Below are 23,088 nucleotides of genomic sequence, written 5' to 3'. Positions count from 1 at the left end.
TAAACTGCCAGATCGGGGATTGAATCAAGCAGCTGGCCATATAGGATCCGGCACCTCAACGTCCATGCCACTTGCTGGCCCCTGTTGTCCATGGTTTGAATCCTGTATGTAGAGTTCAAACTCATGCCAGGCACATGTCCGTGCTAGCCTAAAATTCCAAGAGGAGAATGGAGGAGAAGAGATTGTGGTGTGACCATACCCCCTGGGGCGATTTCTCACTTTCAATCTCTCTCTGTCTTTCTGACAAGCACACACACCCTGTAGCAAAAGAAAAAAAAAAAAAAACTCGAAAAAAAAAAAGGAAAGAAAGGAAGAAAAGAAAATATACACAGTGTTTAGTTCCCAAACTCTCTTCATCTCTGAATGGACCAATGTTTGTTAACCTGTAACTCAGCTCTCTCCCACTCTGCACTTTTCATTTACTGGAATCAACACAGAGCATTCCTTTTGGGGTTTGCAAGGAACAGCAGGTGATATTGTTGGAGCAGGTTTTGCATAAATTTACATAAGAAACTGAAGATCACCGGACGCCCTGAAGAGTAAAAGCTAGCCACAATTGATATTGCACTTGAGATGGTATACCAGGGATGACAATTTTAATAATGTAGGCACTTAATTAATTAATCTGTTGTCCTGTATCAGGGGGGAAAGTCATCTTTTCATATTCCCAGAGTTATGAAGAAGAGGGGCAGGGAGTGAAAATGAGAGGAGCACTGGACTTGTGATGAGGCCATGGTTCGAGGCACCTGGAATCCTGAATGTCCACAACCACCACGGATTTAGCTACAAACTGCAACATTCCAGCCACATCTATATAAAAGGAGGCCTAAAAGCACCAGATTTTGACTTGTTAGAAAAAAAGATATAATTTTTTAACTCACTTAATTCAGTTTCACAAACATATACCGAGTTCTTACTACGAAAACTGTACAGCTTGGTTATTTCTAGAAATTTTGAAATAATCATTTCTTAAGTGCTTAGATAAAGCTTTTTGTAAAAAATGTGTTATGCGTTTTCACACATCATGGAGACATAAAACAAATCATATAGCAAAGATGTGAATAAGTGTTAATTACCATTCTTAATAACAACGGTCTTTTGCTCATTGATCACTGCAGAGGTATTACATACAGAGCCACACAAATTCTGGTAGTTCTGTTTTATTTATTGTGATAGTAACCTGAGGTGTTACTTATTTGGCAAAAGTCTCTTTTAAAGTGGCCAATTATTATTGATTAATATGGTGCTCATGGCAATAATATTGCTAGGATCGACCGCAATGAATTTATTTTCTCTTAATATGTATATTAGTCACATAAATTCGGAGTAGTGCCAATCTATCCATAAAAATGGTAATTTATGAATATGTGTGTGTCATCATAGTGTGTATATTACTGAGGTTTGTGTTTATGACTATTGACTATATCTGCCATTGATGAGGCTCAGATCATGATACCCTGAGGCATAGTGCCTTGGTGTGCTGAATATTTAGAGTAAACTGAAACTTGAAAAGACCTCAGAAGCAGCCTCTTCTCTCCTGTTTCATCCCGTCTTTTCCAACCAAACTGGGTCATAAACACCAAAATTCCTCTTCTCAAGGCAGACCATAGGAACAAGAACCCACTCCCACACCTCTAACTCGTGTGTGAAGACAGAAATAACAACAGCAAATATTCCTTTTAAAATGGAATCGGGAGACCATTAAGGAAGCAGGACTTCTGCACATTCTGCAGTTGCCCGGGAATATAAACTTAGATCCACTTCACCCTTTGGCATCAGGCATCTGGAATTAGACATCTGGAATAATTTACAGTATGAACTTATGATATGGCTTGTGCTTTAGGGACATTTTACTTTCCCTTCCTCATCTTCTGCACATCACATGCAACTCATGTAGCCCTTACATTGCAATGTCATCAGAAACTCTTCTTTACATAATTTCCATTGCCGTGTAGTAATTTAAAAATGCATGCCTTTGTAAACCCTGCCTTCCCTTACATTTTTGAACACTCTTGGTTGGATCCAAGTTTTGGCTTCCTGGTTTGCAATTCCTAAGACATCAAATAAAGCTTTTTGCTCTTTATGGATTTAGACTTTGAAATACATTGATACCAGGACCAGCAGTTGGCGTAATGGCTATGTCACTGGACTTCCATGTAGTCAACCATGGTTTGAATCCCAGACCCAGTGGCTTAAACTCACGTTGGGTGCATGTGCGTGTGTGTGTGTTCCCGAGATCTTGAGAGGAGAATGGAGAAGAAGGGATTGTGGCATGGCCATCCCCCTTAAGGGGTAATTTCTCTCTTACTTTCTGTCCCTCTCCCAAGCACATGTACCCTATAGCAAAATCCTCTTAAAAAAAAAAAAAAAAAGGAAATACATTGACACTGCAACACAAGTCATAAAACCTAAACAGATTATTCTCTCCCTTCTTCCTTCATTCTTAAAGACCATCATTCCAGAGGGTCCTGCTCTATTTCAGAGGAAGGAATGCTCTATGAGCGGCCAAGAAGAATCTGAACAGACAGGCTGTACTGGGTGTCCCCTGTTCCACTCAATGTATTATAAGATTATACATTTTTGCCCAAACACATTTTTGCACAATTGTCCATTCTTCACTGAACCTATTGATTAAATAAATTTGTTATGCTTTTCTCTTGTTAATCTTTTTTTTTTTTTTTTTAAAGAGAGATTTTAGGTATAGGGTTCATGCGCTTGCCAGAGCTACAGAAAGTAAGCAAAAGACCAAAGAGAGAAATCATCCTCAGGGGGCAAGGCCATGCCTTAATCCCTTCTCCTTCATTTCTCTCTCGGGAATTTGGGTGGGCAAACCCACACATGCACTTGACATGAGTTTAAGTCACCAGGTATGGGACTCAAACCAAGGTTGAATACGTGTGAGTCCAGCGATGTAACTATTATGCCATCTGCTGGTCCGGTTAATCTTTTTCTTGTTATAGGAGTTTTGGCCAAGATTCTTAGGAAGCATAAGAAAGAGCGTCACCTTTCCAGCCCTACACCATACTGAAGTGATTAGATAAAATATCCAGAAAACTACAGCTTGATTCATAAAAATAGATCAGAGGGTGAGGTTACATATTCTTAACTAAAATTCATAGCCTTGATAAAGTATTTCTAAGAACTGTGTTTACTAGGCTATGCTTCTGTTTCCTATCCCTAATTTTTTTATAAACCATAGGCTTTTTTTCTACTAGTAAAACAGTCATATTTCTTTGAAGATATGAAACTGCATTCATAAAATGCCCTCTAGAGAAAGCAAAGTTACAACCTGACAAAGGCATGAAAATCCGTTTTTACCATTTTAGATAATATAAAGTATAACATGATAGAGAAGAAATCCATTATTTAATGACTTAGTTCCTTTCGTACGTTTTAATGTTTGTTTTTTTTTTTTTACTTTGCCAGAGGATGTGTGCATTCACCCGAAAGAGAGAGAGGGTGGGAGAGGGAGAGAGTTCCTCCAATGGGCAAAGGTCAAGCTGCAATCCCTCCTCCATTTCTCCATTCTGTCGGGATTTTGGCATACACACAATCTGTTGGGTTTGGGATTTGAACCATGCAGTTGGCCATTCCCTTAACTACTAGGCCACCAAGCTAACTTCATTTGTATTTTAGTATCTAAATTTAAAACTCACTGTTTCTAAGAGAAAGTTCTACCACTCAACCTACACAGGAAAAATTTTGAATGAAGTTGGCCCATTCCATTATCAAGCTTCATTTGAAACAGTCTCTCTCAAAGACAGAGCGAGACAGAAGAGAGACAGAAAGCAAGAAATCACCCCACAGAGGGGATGACCACGTCACAATCTCTTCTCCTCCATTCTCTTCTTGGGATCTTGGGCACACAGGCACACACACCCAGCCTGAGTTTAAGCCACTGGGTCTGGGACTTGAACCGCGGTCGACGACATGGGAGTCCAGTGACATAGCCATTATGCCATCTGCTGGTCCTGAAACAGTGTCTATGTTTTAGTTTCTTTGTGGTTCTAATTTTCTTGAGCTTAGGTGAAGTAAAATATCTAGATGAAAACAAAAGGTTCTTATGCTTTACCATCACTCAAGTAGCAAGTCAGAGAGTGTTTCATAAATCTGAACAATAAATAATATAAAAATAGAAAAGAAAAAATGATGATGAACTTGAATATTATAGAAAATTTACAATAAATTTGGGACCAGTAGTTAGCGTAATGGCTATGTCGCTGGACTCCCACGTAGTTGACTGCGGTTCGAGTCCTGGACCCGGTGGCTTAAACTCACTCCAGGTGCGTGTGCATGCATGCCCAAAATCCCGAGAGGAGAATGGAGGAGAAGGGATTATGGTGTGACCATCCCCCCTGGGGGGTGATTTCTCACTTTCTATCTCTCTGTCTCTCTATGTCTTTCTGGCGAGCACACCCGCACTATAGCAAAAACCTCTCCAAAAAAAAAAAAAAAAAGAAAAGAAAATATACAATAAATTTAAGTTGATAAAATCTAGATGTGAAACCAAGCAAGATCCTTAAAAGGGATTCTCTTTTTCTTCTGCTGAGGAAAAAATGGAAATTTCTCAAAGTGAAAATAAGGGCTGAAGTAAAAAGTACAGTGTCTTTCTTTTTTGTTTGGTTTTGGTTTAATTTTGCTTTTTGTTTTTTTATTGCTAGAGAGAGAAAAAAAGATTTCAATAAATCTTTACCAAAGACTCCAGATTTGGTTATGATAATTAAGTAACACTGGCCATGAGTCAGGGCCATAAGATTTCCGAACTCTCATTGGAAGGAAAGATAAGACATTTTGCAGGATGGAAATTGCTGGCTGTGAGCATATAGACCTCACACTGAATTGTGCCAGAAACCTGATAATTACCCTCTCCCAGGATAGAAATTGATTACCTAAGGCACCACCAATCAAGAAAGCCCATAAGACAATCATGCCTTTTTGAGCTAGTCATTAACTTTATCATATTCCTGGGACTACCACCCTTAATTTTGCCCTTGGAAACTCATGCTTGGAACTTCTCTGAGAGACCAGGTCTTTTCAGCATTAGCTGCCTGCTCTCTTGCATGGCAATAAATCTGTACTGTCCTTCACTATATCTCTTATATACACTTTGATATGTAGGGTACAGCTAAGTTCAGTAACAGATATAAAAGTTTTGATTTCTCTAGACAGAAAAAAGAGTGAGTTTTTTTAATGCAGCTACTGAAATAGATTGCAGAGGAAGGTGGGGCATGGTTGTGATTGGCATGCAGGCCCCAAGACCATGGTAAAAGCTGCCATAGGAAATTCCAGTGCATCCTGCCGATATATAACTTCTAAAACGTTTCCTCTGCAGGGTCACTGTCAGCATACAAATTAAATCTCTTCTAGAGGAAGGGCAGGCTCTCTTGCTCTGCCTGTAGTTTTGCATGTTAACTAGTAGTCACTTCTTAAAGTATGGATTCACAGGGTCACATTTGCCTGTGAACACTCAATTAAGTGAGGAAAATTACATTAAAGAAGATAATCAAGTTTTCTTGTAATTATGCTTATGAGTAAATTGGTGTGACAATTCTCTTTGCTCTAATTATGTGATTCAAACACAATGTATGATGCATTAGACATTCTTATATGTAAAACAATCTCTTAAAACATTCATACTGTATGTCATACATGTAGATTTTTAACTTAAATCATATAAAAGTTAAGACTATAATTAATCATGACTAGAGAGAACGTATAACTTTATATTGATATTGTGATATTCTTTAGACTATTTTGATACTTTGAATTCTGTTTAACTCAGACTTCCTTGTATTGAAAAGCCATTTGCCTAAAAGGGCCAAGTATTCTGAACAGTGACATTATTCCTTATAAAACCCACGAATACATTTTGAATTATTGTTGGTAGCCATACATATTAAGCAATCATGGAAAATTGAGAAGTATGTAATTATAAAATAAAACTTAAAATCAGTAGTGGACAATAAATCCAATCATGTCACAGCAAACATTTTCTTAACTTGGAATTAAAAAGAAAAGGTTAAGATATTACATGGAAGAATCTATTACACTTCTCAAAGCTGGGACACCTTTGTTTATACACCCTTTGTATAAACATTTTGGAAATCACAGATTACGCTATGGGGTTGTGGTAAAATGGTCACGACTATGCTACATTTATCCAATAAAAGCAACCGGAGTTACTAACCAGTTAAATAGTAGATGGAATCTGTTCTCCCTGTTAAACCACATCCTATTACACTCCATGTGTCCTCATCTTGCTCTTCCTTCATCACACCATGACGTCACTACTCGAGGAACTTGTCCTCTGTCGTTACCTGTGCTTGAGTTTTCTTCTTTAGGATCTTTGCATGGTTTCTTTAGATGCGATTTTCTCAGAAAAGTCCTCTCTGTCCATTCCATTGTTTGTCCCAGCTCGCCTCATTACTCTTTTTCACCCTGATAAATTCTTGATAGGTAGCACTTCTTACTCTCAAGATGACTCATTTACTTACTTATTTATTGTCTCTGGTTCCTGCCAGAATATCAGGTACCTGAGGACAGGACTTAGTATTCCTCACCTTGGTATGACAGCAGTACCCATGGCATAGTAGGTGCTCATTAAAGGGTTGCTAAATAGAAACTTGTGGATGGCTCAGGGGCCTAGTAGTTAAGGGAGCTGGATCCCCATAAGAAACCATGCTTCAAATCCCAGGCACAAGGTTTGAAAAGTACACTGAGTGTGTATGAGTGTGTGCCCAGATCCCAACAAGGTGGGAAAAATGGAGGAGGAAGGGTTGCAGCGTCCCATGTCCCATGTGGAGAGCACTTTCTCCCTCTCCCTCTATGTCTCTCTGTCTCTCCTTGACAGGAAAAAGGGAAAGACAGAGACACAGAAGGAGAGGGAGAAAGCGCTCCCTATATACATGCCCTCGGGCAAAAAAAAAAAGGAAAAAGAAAAACAAAACTTCACTACTAAACCATTTTTTAAAATACAGAAAAATGTTTAAGACATCTTAAGGGTGTATATATAGAAAACAAATGATTAAGTTTATAATCAAAGAGGATGTGACAGATGTGTGAGAGAGTCCAGTTATGGCAGTGCAAGCTCAAGGGTACCATCACATAGAGGCTGAGGTCTTCATGGGTCTAGTTCCTGGCCCAAACTGCAGCCTAGTGTGGTAGGGAACACTTTTGGTCCTAGCTAACTGGGACATGAAAGATTGTGATGTGGTGTGGCAAGACCCTGTGATAAATACCTATCTCTCCCTCTCTTATAAAAGAAAAATTAAAAAAGAGAAAGTGTTGGGAAATACATATAATTATGTCTTATATGACATATTACTTCTAATTTTTATTAGTCAATCAAGAAAAATGACAAATGCATGAGGTCACCTCTATTTGATTGTAGATGTTACTGAAGGTTAGAATTTGGGGGTGAAGTGATATAATCTTTTTTTTTATGTAGAGGTTTTGGTTTAGGGCATGTGTGCTCACTGGAGAGAGAAAGAGACAGAGACAGTGAAAGGGAAAGTGATAAATCACCCCCAACCCCAGGGTGATAACTAGACAGCCATCTCTTCTCCATTCTCCTCCCAGGATCCTGGGCACGTGCACACACACACACAAACACATGTAGCCAGCATGAATTTGAAGCTACCAAGTTTGGGACTCGAACCACAGTTGACCATGTGGGAGTCCAGCAATGTAACAGCTACACCATCTGCTGCTCCTGAGGTGATATAATCTTAAAAGTACTCTTTCTTTCTTTTGTTACTTCCTGTTTTAATTTTCTAAAAACAAAATAAAGTAGAACTACAGAGGGAGGATGGCTATCAATTTATTACATTTCTCTTATAATATTGTAATTGATTTTTGAATGTCTAGTTACAAAAACTTACTGACTTTACCTTTCTTAAAATAGTTCTTCTTTATCAGACTTTTTTATTCAGAAGGAGGGCAGAAAGGTTATTTTTATAAAAGATTTAGTTTAAAAATATCATACAGGGTGAGATGGGTTTAATAGATATAACATTAATTTTTGACTGTGTAGGACCATTGAAATAATTCAAATATTATACCAATTGAAAACGGCATGTTACATTCCCTGTCATTTTCTATTCTGTTGTTGTTTCTGATTTCCCTAGATAGACAGAACCTGCTTTAATGTTTTTCACCACATCTAAAGTTTTGACTTATGCATCATCTAGGTGCAGTAATGAATAAGAACTGACATCAAATATCAATATTATTGGCCAGCTAAATGGTAGCTGACATCAAGTTGGATTGCTGCAGAAGTAAACAAAATTGAAATTTTTTTTGTGTATAAATACCATCTGACATCATTTGTCCTTCAGCGGATCAATGGATGCATGGCCTAAATGCTGTTTGCATTTCTCTATATAAAATAGAGACTGATACTAAGTACATTCTACTTGAGTTTGGATTACAAACAAAATTCAGAATTTTCAGCTTTCTTTTCTACAACGGAGTGAGGCTAAGTTTTTTAGGTAGGTATTTGCAGGTATTTGTTTATGGATGATTTAAAGAAAAGCTTATGTGAAGCATTTATATCCATTTACTGGCAACCTAGAAAAGCAATTAACCTATCTTAGATCAAATTTAAAACTTTTAACAGCTTAATTATTACATGGCATATCCTGATATGAAAGAGACAAAAAAAAATCAAAGCTTTTTTAGTAGGATTTAGCTCAAGTTTAAAGCAATTACATACTTTTTCTTTTATTCATGTTAGAGAGGTGCACATCAGAGAGAGAGAGGGGAGCTCCCTCAACAGTATCTGGTGACAGTGTCATCTCCTTCCTCCAGTCCTTCAGACTGGCAGACAATGGACATCCTGCATGTGCCCAGCATGTTTTAAGCTGACCAGGGTGGGGATTCAAACTGTAGTTGCCAGATGGAATCTGATTTGAGCAGCATTCTGCTGCTGCACCACAGAGCCCATGCCACATACATTTTTCTCCTTTTTTTTTAAGAATAATTTTATAGGTGCCAGCAGGTGGCATGGTGGATAAAGTGCTGGACTCCCACACGGCCAACTGTGGTTTGAGTCCTGGACCAGGTGGCTTGAAACACACCAGATGCATGTGTGTGTGTGCCTAAAATCCCAGGAGGAGAATGGAGAAAACAGGATTTTTATGTGACCATCCCCCTGGGGGGGGTGATTTCTTACTTTCCCTCTCACTGTCTCTCTCTGGCAAGTCCACATGCCCTATGGCAAAAGCCTTAAAAATAATAATAATAATTTTATAATTCCATTTTCTTATCTTTGTTTAGGTACAAAATATGTACTATAGCTTTATATTTATACCATTGTTATACATTGAAGGAAATTAAGTTATGGAATATTGGGAACTCATATAATTATGTATGTGTGTTTGTAATGCAAATTTTTTTTATTTACTTCCACTTATTTGAAAATAAATGGCTAGGGAAAAAAAAAAACCTTAGCTACACTAATAATATGGGTAATAATAATAAGAGTAGTTAGAGCAACACCATCTTCCAGTTGTCTGGAATTATATTAAACACATCACATGCACTGGCTAATACTCACTGTTCTTGTTATCATTCATTTTAGAGAAGAGCTAAAGGATTTACTCAAGATTCTATATCTTGTGAATGGCAAAACCAGAATCTTAAAAGTACTAGGAGACAAATATAACTGGAATTGGGTTATTTTATAGCTCTACTATGATGCCCACAGAAGCTTTCTTAGGAATAGTTCATCTATCCTGATAATGAAATGAGTTTAGTTTGAAGCTCAGCATCGCAGAATTAGGAAGCTTAATAAAGCTGAAATCAAGTTCAATGATACAATGTTGTGATGAAAGCCTAGTGCTTACATTTGTTCAGAATTCCGCATTCATTCATTAATTCATCACTTTTTTGAATATTAAATATGCAATATAATCTATGCTAATGTGGAAGATATTGAGTGAGACAAAAATAAAAATATTCCTTTCTTATTCCTTTTCACCGCATTCCAATATAGAGAGATTTTTGAAAAAAAGTTAACAGGCCAAAAGGTCCAAGACAATTACTAACTATGACTCATTCTCCTCCTTCTGCTTCAGAATGAATAGAATATTTACTATGATAAGATGGGGAAAGGAATCAGCTGGGATGAAGGGAAAGCAAGACTTTCTTTTCTTTTCTTTTTAAAAATAGATCTAGTTTTCTTTATTTGCTTCTCCTTAGTTTAAATGCTTGAGGAATACAACATTGCACAGAATCTGTGTTCAATGGCTTTATCAGGAACATTGGTTCAGAACTGGGTACAAATGATGCCATTGTTTCCATGAGCATGAGTAACCTTTCCCCAGATAACTGGTTTTGTTCGGTTACCACCACCAAGTCGCTGTGCTGTTTTTTGCTTTGTACACATAAATACATCCCTTGCCCAAAGAGACTTCATGTTCGTATTGGGCACAGATATGTGGAATTTTAAGAAGTGTGTGTGCTCCCTTTGTTTCCTGAGATCCCACTTACAGTCAGCAAAAATGGCTGTGGACCACAGTCCTGCATATAGACGCACTTCCTAGAAGTCCTGTTCCCAGCAGGCCACCACAGGTTCCAAGATGGCAGAAAAAGCAAGAGTTTCATTTTTTAAATTTTTTAATCTGTTACAGGGTATGTATGTATGAATGGTACAGAGAGAGAGAGAGGGCAAGAGAGAGACAGAGGGAAAGTGAGAAATCACTCTCAGTGGAGATGGCCATGCTGTAATCCCTCCTTCTCCATTCTCCTCTAGGAACTTTGGGAATGTACACACAAGAGGCCAGTGTGCTGTTCAAGCCGCTGGGTCTGGGTCTTGGACTGCTCATTTTACTATGTGGGATCCAGACACTTGCTGGCCCAGTAGTTCATTTTTAACATAGTTAAGTAAGATTTCTTATAGATATTTAGGTTAAGATACACAATAGCTAATGGTTAATCTGAATATCACAGTGGGATTTATTTTAAAATCATCAGCACATAAACAAAATTAAACATCACAGGTTTGAATGAGATAAATGAAGAAGACAATGTACTAAAAGCAGGATTTAAGATTGAGCCTTGATACAACTTAATGTTTAGCAGTCAAATAACAAAAGAGCCTCCAGTACAGTTATTGAGAAGCAGTGATTATAAATACTTTACTTCTCAGGACTCAGAAAAGAGAACATTACAAGTAATAATAAAAAGTAAAGCTTGATGACAATAGAGATTGAACAGTGGATGTAGTGATGTGGAAATGGAAAGCATTTTAAGTGGACTCTTTGACTTGGAATTCAAATTAAATGCTTTTGGAAAAATAATGTTAGATGTTTCTGGGCAACATAGAGGATAAAGACAATGCAAAAATAGCTCTGCCACTCAAAATTCCTAGAAATTATAGGTTAAAGGCTGGCAGGTGGTGTGGTGGTTGGGGCATTGGACTCACACATGGCTACCTGCAGTTCAAGTCCTAGATGTGGTGGCTTGCTTTCTCACTTTCCCAGTCTCTCTCTCTCTCTGGTCAAAATAAAAAAAATAATAATGAATAAAATGAAATTAAGTAATTAAAAAAATTAATATTTACCTGAAATCAAAATAAGGCATAATGAAACAAGGGTAATATTTTCTTTTTCAAATGTAGTCATCCAAATGGAAAAACTCAATAGAAGGCTAGAAGTAAACTGGATTCAATGAAAATAAGATTTATTGAATTATAAGATCTGAAAAAATTAGTCAGAATGTAACATGGAACATGAAAGTATAGGAAATGCAAAAGAAGTTAGGAAACATGACGAAATTACTGGGAAATTTCTCTTTTTTATGACTTGACACAAGTTTACAGAGCATTTTATCCAACAAGTACAGAATACACATTTTTCAGTTGCACGTGAATAAGAAGTTTCAACGTACATAGAAAAGAAGTTTCTAAAGAAGAGACTAGAAGAAGTGACAAGAAAAAGTATTTGAGAAATAATTGTTCAAACACTTCTAGAATTGTAGAAAGACAAGGGTACTCATGTTTAGAAATCATATCAAGGCCCCAGAAAAAGACAAAGAAAAAAAAATTAGACACGCAATGGAAAAATTGAAAATAATAATAAAACCTCAAAGTTGGTGAAATTGGCATGACAGAGAAAGAGTAGACAGATGATCTACGAAGGATCCACTTCTAGATTGCAGTACAGTCTCGCCACCTACAGTCCCAGAAGAAGAGCTATCAGAAGGTGGGAGGTGGCACCACAGTAAAACGTGACGGTCTGTAAGACTGACCCCTATGGGGAGTCAAGGCTCTATTGTGGGTCCTGTTTCTGTCTCTCTATCTCTCCCTCAGTTTCTCTCACTGATGGAAAAAAATAATAAATTAATTTTACAAATGGAATATCAGAATTAAAATAATGACATTTCCAGATAAACAAAGACCAAGAAAGTTTTATACCTACAGACTTTCCTGAAAAAAGCAACTACAGAATATTCTTTGGCAAGAAGAAAATGAGACTCTGAGGGAGGAGGAAAAATAAATAGGTCAATCAAAGGCAAAGGAATAATAAAGCATATTGGAATATTTGATAAATATCAACTGATTATATGACTAATGTCAAGGTAAGACTAGAGTGCAAAATAAAAGTAAAAGAAAATGGAAAAGGGAAGACCAATGAGAGGTCTGGAAGGCCTGATGGAATCCTCTTCCCAGTGAGACCACGGGCCAACTTCCTGGGAAACTGAAGTTTCAATAGAGATAGCCCGCTCATTTTCTTGGTATGAGCTTTTACATAGCTTTTAGTATTGTTATCATTTCCTTACATTGAATTGTCTGCGTCTATTATTCGTTTTCCAGTTACTAATGTTGGCTTCCTTTTTTATTTTTGGTTTTGCTTTATAAAAAGAACTTAGTAAAAAGCACTCATAAGGCTTTGAAACGTTTCCTTACAGATTACTTTTCAAAGAGGTTTAAAATAAATATCTACTTTAAATAGAGAAATTAGCTAGAAATGAAGACATCAGAGCTCTAATAATAAAGCAGAAATAAGATTTAATTTACATAGTTTTTCAGGACCATATATACATTATCTGTATCTGTGACTCTTCCCCCACCCCTTAATTTCCAGAGGGTGTATGCACTCACCAGAGAAAGACAGAGAGAAGAGGGAAAAAGACAACCCCTTCTCAAATAACCCCCCTCCACCACCACCACCATGGGGCCTGGTCATGCTATAATCCCATCTCCTACATTTCTTCATCCTGTTGGGATTTGGGGCTCACACAGTAACTGGCATGTCCTTCAAGCCACCAAGGCCGAGATTCAAACTACAGTTAGCCATGCTGACCCACCTCCTTTAATTACCAGGCTCCAGACCAGTTTCTATAAATCTTGACTGCTACCTTGGTAACACTGAACTTCACATTTGTGGTTTCTGCTTACAAATCTAAAATTGCAGAATATTCTTAAAATTTTGTTTACATAAATAACTAAATGCAGGGACCAGCAGGTGGTATAGTGATTAAAGCATTGGATTCCCACATGGCCAATTGCAGTTCTAGTCCTGGACCTAGTGACTTGATACCATGTTGGGTGTGGGTACGTGTTTGCTCAAAATCCCAGGAGGAGAATAGAGGAGAAGGGACTGTGGTGTGGCCATCCCCCCTTGGAGGTTATCTCTCACATTCCCTCTCATTGTTTCTGTCTCTCTCCAGCAAATGCTTGCACCCTATGGCAAAAACCTTAAAAAAAATAGCTAAGTGCAAGTTTATCTAGTAATGTAATATATCAATAAACAACCATCCATAGAAACATCAAATAATTATCAAGACTAGACTAAATAATTAAAATCTGTCTGCTATGTATGCACAGTGGTATAATGTGTTTGTTATTACGGTTTCTTTGAATGTTAACTATGTCCCAATGTCAGGTCCCTGAATGAGGCTTGAAAGTCTGTGTGCTCTGTAGCCATGTCTGCCACTCATCTTCCTGACATTCCTTAGATAAGTGACCTGAAGCACACTTTTCAAAACAAATCATATAAGTGGCCCAAAATTTCACTTACAAATAACAGTCATGATAATAAAACATCATTGTCTCAAGAGTTAATAAATATTTTCAGCAAAGGAGAAATGAATAGAACATTTCATGGAGACTTTGGGATGTTACTTTGGATCAGTAACAGTCCATTTGGAACAAACAATATGTGTAAACATAAAGCAGGTTAGCCACTTTGACATTGGACACCTGGACTTCACATTCATCATCTTGCCCTTTGAAATATGTATAATTAATGTGTGTCTCCCTTGATTGCTGATTCAATACATCTTATTTGGATATTTCCATACTTATTAATGTTACTATTTAAAATGTCAAATGGTGTGTCTTTTTCAATATGATATTGCTTACCCAAATGAAATGCCTGACTCAGAAAATATTAGTTTATTTCATTTCAGCTTCCATTTAATTTTCCGAATGTATGTGAGGCTATAAACCACTTAATAGAATTTTAGCATAAATATCCTCTATCATTTGGGTTCATAGTGCTTAAATGCCAATATACTCTGCTGGAAATAAAATTTTACTTGGTATCTAGAACCAATCCATAATATAATGCTTTTCAACTAATTGGATCAGTACCGTCAATTAAATGGAATATTCCTTCCAAAGACAAATCTGTTCAAATGTAATTGTGGTTGAGTCCATCATTAGCATTCTCAGGACTGCCGGTGGTGACACCAGCATAATTTCAGTTAGAGCAATCAACATACCCTTAGTAGATACAATTTTTGTAAGCACTTTTCCTCTTTCTGAAAGAGTAATAATAGCATGGTAGTAACAGAACTTTGACTATGCTCTCATTTTGAAGTTAGATGTAAGTAATCTATCAGAGTTCTTTTTAAGTAATTGGAAAAGAAGAGGAATATGGAATTAAGATTCTCATTCCACTGGGAATTTAGAGACAAATTAAAACGTTAGATATAATTAAATCATAGAGTTGGAAGGGACTCGAGAGGTCATCTATCTAGTCAAATCACTTTCATCTGAGAAGGAACAGACTTAAATTACCCTTCCTTGATTACTATCTGAACTCTTTTACAGACATCCTCAATTAGTTTAGCAACTCAAAGCAATGTTTAACAATTTCCATCACTGGTGAAGTCATCTTTCTGAATATCTCAAGTTACAGTTTTGTTTTGCGATTAATTTACATGAAGAAAGACACATTTGAAATCTTTCCATAAGAAATTCAGAAGCGGTCAAATCAAGGTTTCTCTGGTCTCAAATGAAGAATATCCCTGGGACGAGCAGTTGGCACAATGGTTATGTCACTGGACTCTCATGTAGGCAATCGCGGTTTGAGTCCTGGACCTGGTGGCTTAAACTCACGCCAGGTGCGTGTGCTTATGTGCCCAAGATCCCGAGAGGAGAATGGAGGAGAAGGGATTGTAGTGTGACCATCTCCCCTGGGGGGTGACTTCTCACTTTGTCTCTCTGTCTCTCTGCTTCTGGTGAGCACACACACCCTGCAGCAAAAACCTCTCCAAAAAAAAAGAAAGAAAACAAAAGAAAGAAAGAAAAAAAAAAGAATATCCCTGTGCCATTAACTGGTTTTTGCTTGTTATTTTTTCAGGGGTTCTTTCAAGAATTTTAGTATTTTTATGATTTCTCAATGAAATCTACAAGTCTATGTCCCACATACTTTTACTTTTTATAAACCCAAATTGGAAAAAAGGCTCTTAAAAATGTCTTTCAGTGGAGTGAAAACAGTAAGATTCCTTACATTCCTGTCATAGCTTAGCATGTGTGTGTGTATGTATGTGTGTGTATGTGAATGTATGTATAAGCTCTAAAATTCTACAACTATATATTGTCTATACGTTTTTAGTTATTGTTCACAATTAATTCAAAAATTTGTTCTCCTCTTCACACAACTAACTTACCATTTTACCTTGGAAATTTGAGGATTTTATTTATGAAAGTTAATTTTTATATAAGAAATATTAAAATCATATATTTGGAGAATCGAACTCACCCTAGGAGAGAAGGTGGCATCATTGATAGAATGCATGTGACCATAAAGTGACTGCTCACATTTATTCTAGAAAGACAAAACAGAAATAAAATAATTTGATACATGAAAAGAACTTGAAAGGCAATTAATTGTATTTGCTTTAAAGTAATTTTTAGTTCAATAATACAATTCATACATTCTCACAATAGATAATATTAGCTTTTGCTGTGAGCTGCCATACAGAATGAGATAAGGCTAAACTACTGGTCTTGCTGTTTCATCACCTAGCAAGTAGTAAACTCTCACCGAGTGCTATTTCTTTTCTTTTCTTTTCTTTTTTTTTTTTTTTGAAAAGGTTTTTGCTATAGGGTGTGTGCACTCGTCAGAAAGACAGAGACAGACAGAGAGATAGAAAGCAAGAAATCACTCCCCCTCTCTGGGCGGGGGATAGCCACACCTCAATCCCTTTCTCCTCCATTCTCTTCTCAAGATCTTGGACATGCACACACAGGCACCCAGTGTGAGTTTAAACCACCAGGTCCAGGACTCACCCGTGGTTGGCCATATGGGAGTCCAGCAACATAGCCATTATGCCAACCACTGGTCCTCTATTTCACCATTAGCATAGCTTTTCAAGTGCTACAGCTAAGGACTGAATTCTTTATGGAAAGTTCTTGCTTTCAGCAGAGCATTTCCATCACTAATGAGGGTGAGCATGAGTATTTTTTTTTCTTTCTTTCTTGCTCTTTCTCTCTCTCCTTCCTTCCTTCCTTCCTCTTCCTTCCTTTCTTCCTTCCTTCCTCTTCCTTCCTTTCTTCCTTCCTTCCTCTTCCTTCCTTTCTTCCTTCCTTCCTCTTCCTTCCTTTCTTTTTATTTTTTAAAGGTTTTTGCCATAGGGTGCATGTGCTCACTGGAGAGAGACAGAGACAGAGCCAGAAAGAAGGAAAGTGAGACAACCTCTCCCCTTCTCAGGGGATGGCCACACCACAATCCCTTCTCCTCCATTCTTGTCTTGAGATTTTGGGCATGCACGTACCCATGCCCAACATGATTTTCAAGCCACCGTGTTCAGACGTCAAACCATGGTCAGTCATGTGGTAATCCAGAGCCTTAACCATGCCACCTGATGACCTCATATACAATGGTATTTTAAAATAGAGAATAAGCATTCTTTTGTGAAAATTATACTTCTCATCTATTCATTCAGTTTATCTTTTAAACAAAAGCTTAAATTAAAATTAACTATAAAAAGTCTAAGCTTTGGTTTAAATGTTTCCAGGAGTCTTTAACACAGTACATAGAATCTTTCATTTTGACACCAATATTTGAAGGACTTCTTCACTAACTTAGGGAAAAAAAATGTTGTAGAAGAACCAGGGACAGCTTTATCATTTGAAGAATTTTGCTATGGGTCTTGATACTCAGATTTCATCCAACAGCTTTATTCATCAACAAATATTGGGTTGTCAAAAAAGTAATGATATTTACATAAATGTCATGACTTTTCTGCAGCTCAATACCTTGAGTGAATAATAGATGTCAGGTATAATTCTACATGTTAGGTACATGTCAATACATAAAGAACTGTATCCTCGTAGATCTTATCTTATACCCTAGTGGTGGGGAGGTAGACATCTTGTTAAAATGGCAGAGGTAAAAAAAAAATCAGGCAATTAGAAGAAATTAGGAAATGAGATGGTTGAGGAAAAATCACATTATCAAGTAGAGTGACTGAGTCTGGTTTCCCTAAGGAACTAAGATTTGAGTAAAGACTGAAGGTAATAAGGGAGTGAGCCAGGCAGACATCTGGAGAAAAAATGTTCTAGATAGAAAGAAAAGCTTGAGCAAAGGTCTCCACTTGGGAGTTTCTATGGTATGTTCCAGAACAACAAGGCAACTAGTGTGGCTGGAGAGAAGTCAGCCAGGGCAAGAGTAGATTTACTCAAAAGTCTTCATCTTCTCTCCCCGATTACCTTGAAACTTTAAGGTTGAGAGAGAGATTGCAGGACAACAAAATGAGATATTAAAAATAGAGCATCATTATAATCTTACTCTCTATTATCATTGGTCATTTAGAAGATATTTCTGAATTAAGCAAAGAAAGAAGGGCTTTGTAACTAAGCTGCATTTACTCTTCACTATTGCCATTGTATACAGCAAGTTAAATTTCAAAGATCTATTTACAGAATTTGTGCATGGTACTAATCTTTGTTCACAGCATACACAATTTTCCGACATTAATTTAAATTTCACAAAAATACACTAGAACACTTTGGCATTCTCTTATGTCCACACCTCCCTTCCATAATAACTCTATTATTCCGGTTCAGTATCTCAATACTGTAATAACTTTAAACCAATTATTCTGAGAACTTCTAATCATCCCAATTCCCAAAGTAGAAATAACTTACTAAACCAAAAAAGCAGAGTATAAGGTATTATAATTAGGTTTTTTTTTTTAAATATCGCCTTCAGAACTTTTATGATTAATTTTCTTTGAGAACCAACATACAATGAAATAATATACTTGTATAGTGACTGTTAATATTTTTACAAGGATTAAAAACGAGCATGTTTGTCTTAAAATATTTTTGGCATTAATAAAAGTTTTACATTTGGTCTACTTCTAACTTGAGAATTACTAAACTGTTTGATTAATTGGTAAGGAAAATGTAGTTTTCTGATTCAATCCTGAACGCCAAATTTTAATTCAAAGTGGAATCTCTAAGGCACTCTTGAAAAGCCCTGGAAATAGAGGGTTATAATGGAAATGCTGACAGACCACATTTGTGCTGTTATAACAAAACCTGACTTGAAGATAAATGTTTCATGAATTAAGAAAAGTTAAAAAAGCTTTTCTCTCCAGCTTTGTTCCCCAGATAAAAGTGAATCTACTCTTTTTGTGATACAGGGAATATATAGGATACTAATATTCTACTCTGCAAACAGCCTTAATCAAAAGCAATACCCAGACCAGGACATTAAAATTTGGAATATCTTCTTTGATGAATTCTTGTCAGAATTGTTTTCTTTCAAAGGATTGTGAAAAGGAAAATGAGAGAAAACTTTTTTAAAAATCATCATGTGACCGCATATGCATTGCTCTATATTTGATTCTCTCTAAGAAGTTGTTTCTGATAATGTTTTCTATCACAGGTCCTGAGAGTAGACATTCCTGGCACTCAGTTGCTGGATCTGCCACCTACTAGAGCTGTGTGACCTTACGTAAACTGAAAGTTGCCTACTGTGTAATGAGGTAATGGTATTTAACCTAAAACTTTATTAGGAAAATTAATAGAGATGATTCACGTGAGATATTGGTGTGCTGCTTGCACAAAGTAAGAGCTTAACAAATACTAGTTATTTATTTTTTTAAAAAATATTTACTGAGAGAGAAAGAGAATCTCTTTCGACAGGATTCTCTCCCCATGATCTTCTCCCCAGCCCTGCAGCCAGCCAGCATGGCAGATTCCCCTGGCTTGTCCAGGTAGCCCTGGGAGGTGAACCCTGTACCTTCCCATATGCCTTCCAGCCCCATGTAGCAATGCTCTCATGCCTGTACCACCGCAGCTGGACCAACAAGTAATACCTGTGAATAGAGGTGATACTAGAGACATAGAGCATCAAAGTGCCAATGATTTCCAAATCAAACTCTCTACGCTTATCTCTTCACCAAGATCCAAATCTGAATGTCTATCTGCCTTATGTTATGCTGTCTACTAACCACAGCAGTTGGGTTCTTAGACTTCCTAGCCTGGTTGCATTCACCCAGAGGAAAGTGTGTGAAGTACATGAATGAGCAAAAATATAGAGAGGATGGACAAATGATCGCATCTGCTCCCTTCCTGTTCAGCTGTAACTTTGTCAGTGGTCCCATCCTCTAATTCTACATCTGAGTCTTTGCCCATGGTTACAGTACACAGCACCTCCCAGTAATGTCCTACTTCCCCCACCCTTTGAAACTTAGAGGTAGTGTTGACTTTCCACTGTTGCAAGTCCTTGAGAGCTGTGTTGGCTCCTATACCCCTGTCTGCACTTATCTAAACATTAAACTCAAATTGACAGCATGTGCCATCTGAGTCTTCTGGTGACCTATCAGACATAGCAAGTCAGAAACTCTATGCAAAAAGAGACTTTATTCACTACTTCCAAATTGCCTAACTTTTTTTTTTGGAGAGGTTTTTGCCATAGGGCGTGTGCGCTCGCCAGACAGACAGAGACAGAGAGACAGAAAGCGAGAAATCACCCCCCAGGGGGGATGGCCACGCCACATTCCCTTCTCCTCCATTCTCCTCTCTGGATCTTGGGCACGCACGCATATGCACCCAGCGTGAGTTTTAAGCCACCAGGTCTGGGATGCGAACCGCGGTTGACTACTTGGAAGTCCAGCGACATAGCCATTACGCCAACTGCTGGTCCCCCAATTGCCTATCTTAACCCTCAACAAATCTTTCGCCTGTAGCGTGTACAAATGACATCACCAGCTACTTGAACAAGGAAACAGAACAAGGCAAACAGGAGCCTCAGAATCAGAATACTTTTCTTCTTTTCCCTGGTCTACTCTAACCTTCATCCAGAACATCGACTTTGTCTTGAAAACATAACACTCTAGGCCAGCAAGTGCCACAGTATTTAAGGTGCTGGATTTCCATGTGACTGACTGTGGTTTGAGTCCAAGATCTGGCAGTTTGAAACACACCAGGCACATATGTGTGCATGACTAAAGTCCTGAGAGGAGAATGGAGGAGACTGGATTGTAGTATGCTCATCCTCCAAGGGGGTGATTTCTCCCTCTCTCTATATATATATACACACATATATATACACACACATACACACATACATATACATACATACACTCATGCACATGTATACAACCCTCTGTATTGTAAACACTCAAAATCCTCTGCTCTGTTTTGACACACACATTCAATTATTAACCAACTATAGTTACTGCACGGTGCCATAGTACTCTAAAACTCACCCACTTACCTACCTGCACTCCTATACCTGCTCTGTACAGTTCTGGCCCTGTCCAACATTGTCGCTCTGTGGCAGGACATTATTTTGTGGAGCCTGACCACAGCAGGAGCCTCCTTATTGGTCTATTTGTCCCTACCACCACCCCACTTACCGTCCATTTCTTTCATAGCCACTAGAGCAGGCAACAAAACTTGGAGCTGGCCATGGAGTCATCCAAATGATCACTGTACTGAGAGCCAATCCCAAACTCTTACCTAGGTGCAAAGGCTCCATATTATTTGGCTCCTGACTATGTACATGACCTCACCCCTGATCACTCTCCCTTCTTATCCAATGTGCTTTGTGAATGTGTTCATGTCTCATTATGGTCAGCACTTTCTAAACCAAGAGTTCTGGCACATGGGTTAAAGGATGAGTGAAGAACAGTCCTAAAGATAGAGACTTCAGGAGAGACTTAAGATCCCCCCTGTGCCCTTTGTTTACATTCTAGGAGTTGTGAACCTAGAGACCTTCCCATTCCTCGTAGGAGAACATTTGTTCACATTTCAGTGCAAAGACTTCTTTAGTTTTGTTTCCCTCCACTCTCCCTTCAATCCCTACCCCCATTCATCCTTGAAAGGAAGGTTGGGAACTGATTTTATAGTTGGAATCTCGATGAGGGAATTGAGGAATGGAGAATAAACATAAGCTGCTCTGTGAGCAAATAGGTGGTTGGTTCCCTGACCCAGAAATCCCTTATTTCCTGTAAAGATTAAATAAGTAAATATAAGCCTTCCCACTTTCTAACAGGCCCAGTATGCTCCTGCCTTTCTACTTCCCTTTTTTTCTATGTTGGACGTTCTCTCGTAGACATGTTTATGGCTTTGTCCTTCCCATTCTGCTGCTTTCAACTCAAACACAACATTTTCAGTGGTGGCTGGGAGATAATATTCCTTACCTCTCCCCTTACAACTGGTCATTACAGCAATAAAAACTGTCTTATGAGATTCCCCCTTTTTCCCATCATGGACAAAGATGAGTTTGAGCATGATTGAGTTCTGCCAATAAAACAATCATGAAACAAGTCCTTGACCCTTATAGGCCTGGTCATTAAAAAATATCCTCCATAATCCTGTAAACTCTTTCTTTTTCTCGCTTTGCAGGGTATAGGCATAGGGACGCTCCATGATAGAGGGATGTCCAATGGAAGGAACCACAACAAAAAGAAAAGCCAGCCATCCAGACACTCTACCAATCCACACTGAGCTTCTACCTTATTAAACCCCTGAGATTTGGGTGCTTCAACTATTCCCATAGGTGTCAATATCCAAGAAATAGACCACCCTCTTTGGTTTTCTACACACCACATTCACTAAAATTACTTACTGGATTTATTTCTTTATTGCTAGTCTTCTGTTACTAGAATTAAGCCCCACAAAATTTTTTTGTGTTTGTGTTCTCCACCACTACTACTCCTCAAGGCCCAAGACCGCTCAGTAGGGTTTGACAAACAGTTGTTGAGTGAAAACAAACAGAGTTACATGGAGGTCACAAATGAAAAGTGGAAAAATATCACCCCCAGCAGATATGGTTATCATTGGACAAATAGCTTTGTCTTCTTTCCCATATTTCTTTTCATCTTGAGCAGTCATGACATGGAATGTGCGTTCTGTCTTATTCCCCCAGTGTCTGCTCTGCAACACGGTTCTAACCCAGGGATATATGTACCTGTAGATTTTTTACCCCATTAGCTCTTAACATTTTAAACAGCTATAAGAAAATGATTCTTACCTGAGGCAGCTTTACATTTATTGAGTCCTTCTTAAGTACCTAAAGCATTATGTAAGTGCTTTACAGTCATTATCATAATTAGTCTTCACAATATCTGTATGATATGGTACTTCTGCAGTTTTCATTCTAGAGATGAGAAAACTAAACCATAGATAAGATGTGCCAGAGCCAAAACAGTAACTTGATAATATCTAATTCCAAAATAATGTAGTCTTTCATGTGCAAGATAAAGTGGGGGAGACCATTTGCCTTATTTTCCCAATGTTCTTCCTATCTGGGTAGATGCGTACTTCTGGGCCCCATGAGATTGCCTAAGGACATGTAATAAGTCCTGGCCCAAGAGCTGTGAGTGGCCTCCCAACAT

The 23,088-nt window shown here is 37.9% G+C and overlaps 1 protein-coding gene across 2 annotated transcripts in view; it reads right to left on the bottom strand.

The window, feature by feature from the left end:
* The window catches only part of SPAG16 (sperm associated antigen 16), a 1,195,723-nt gene that overhangs the window by 338,909 nt on the left and 833,726 nt on the right, over positions 1-23,088 (bottom strand). For both annotated transcript variants that reach the window (XM_006140101.1, XM_006140102.1), the window contains exon 14: positions 15,993-16,058. In XM_006140101.1, the coding sequence (XP_006140163.1) occupies positions 15,993-16,058 (66 nt within the window). The remainder of the gene's footprint in view (positions 1-15,992; positions 16,059-23,088) is intronic.

This window comes from Tupaia chinensis, unplaced genomic scaffold, assembly GCF_000334495.1.
Source record: "Tupaia chinensis unplaced genomic scaffold, TupChi_1.0 Scaffold000018_1, whole genome shotgun sequence".
NCBI classification, from domain to species: Eukaryota; Metazoa; Chordata; class Mammalia; order Scandentia; family Tupaiidae; genus Tupaia; species Tupaia belangeri.
The sequence above is the reverse complement of the archived record's forward strand: the minus strand, read 5'-3'. Positions and strand labels throughout refer to the sequence as shown.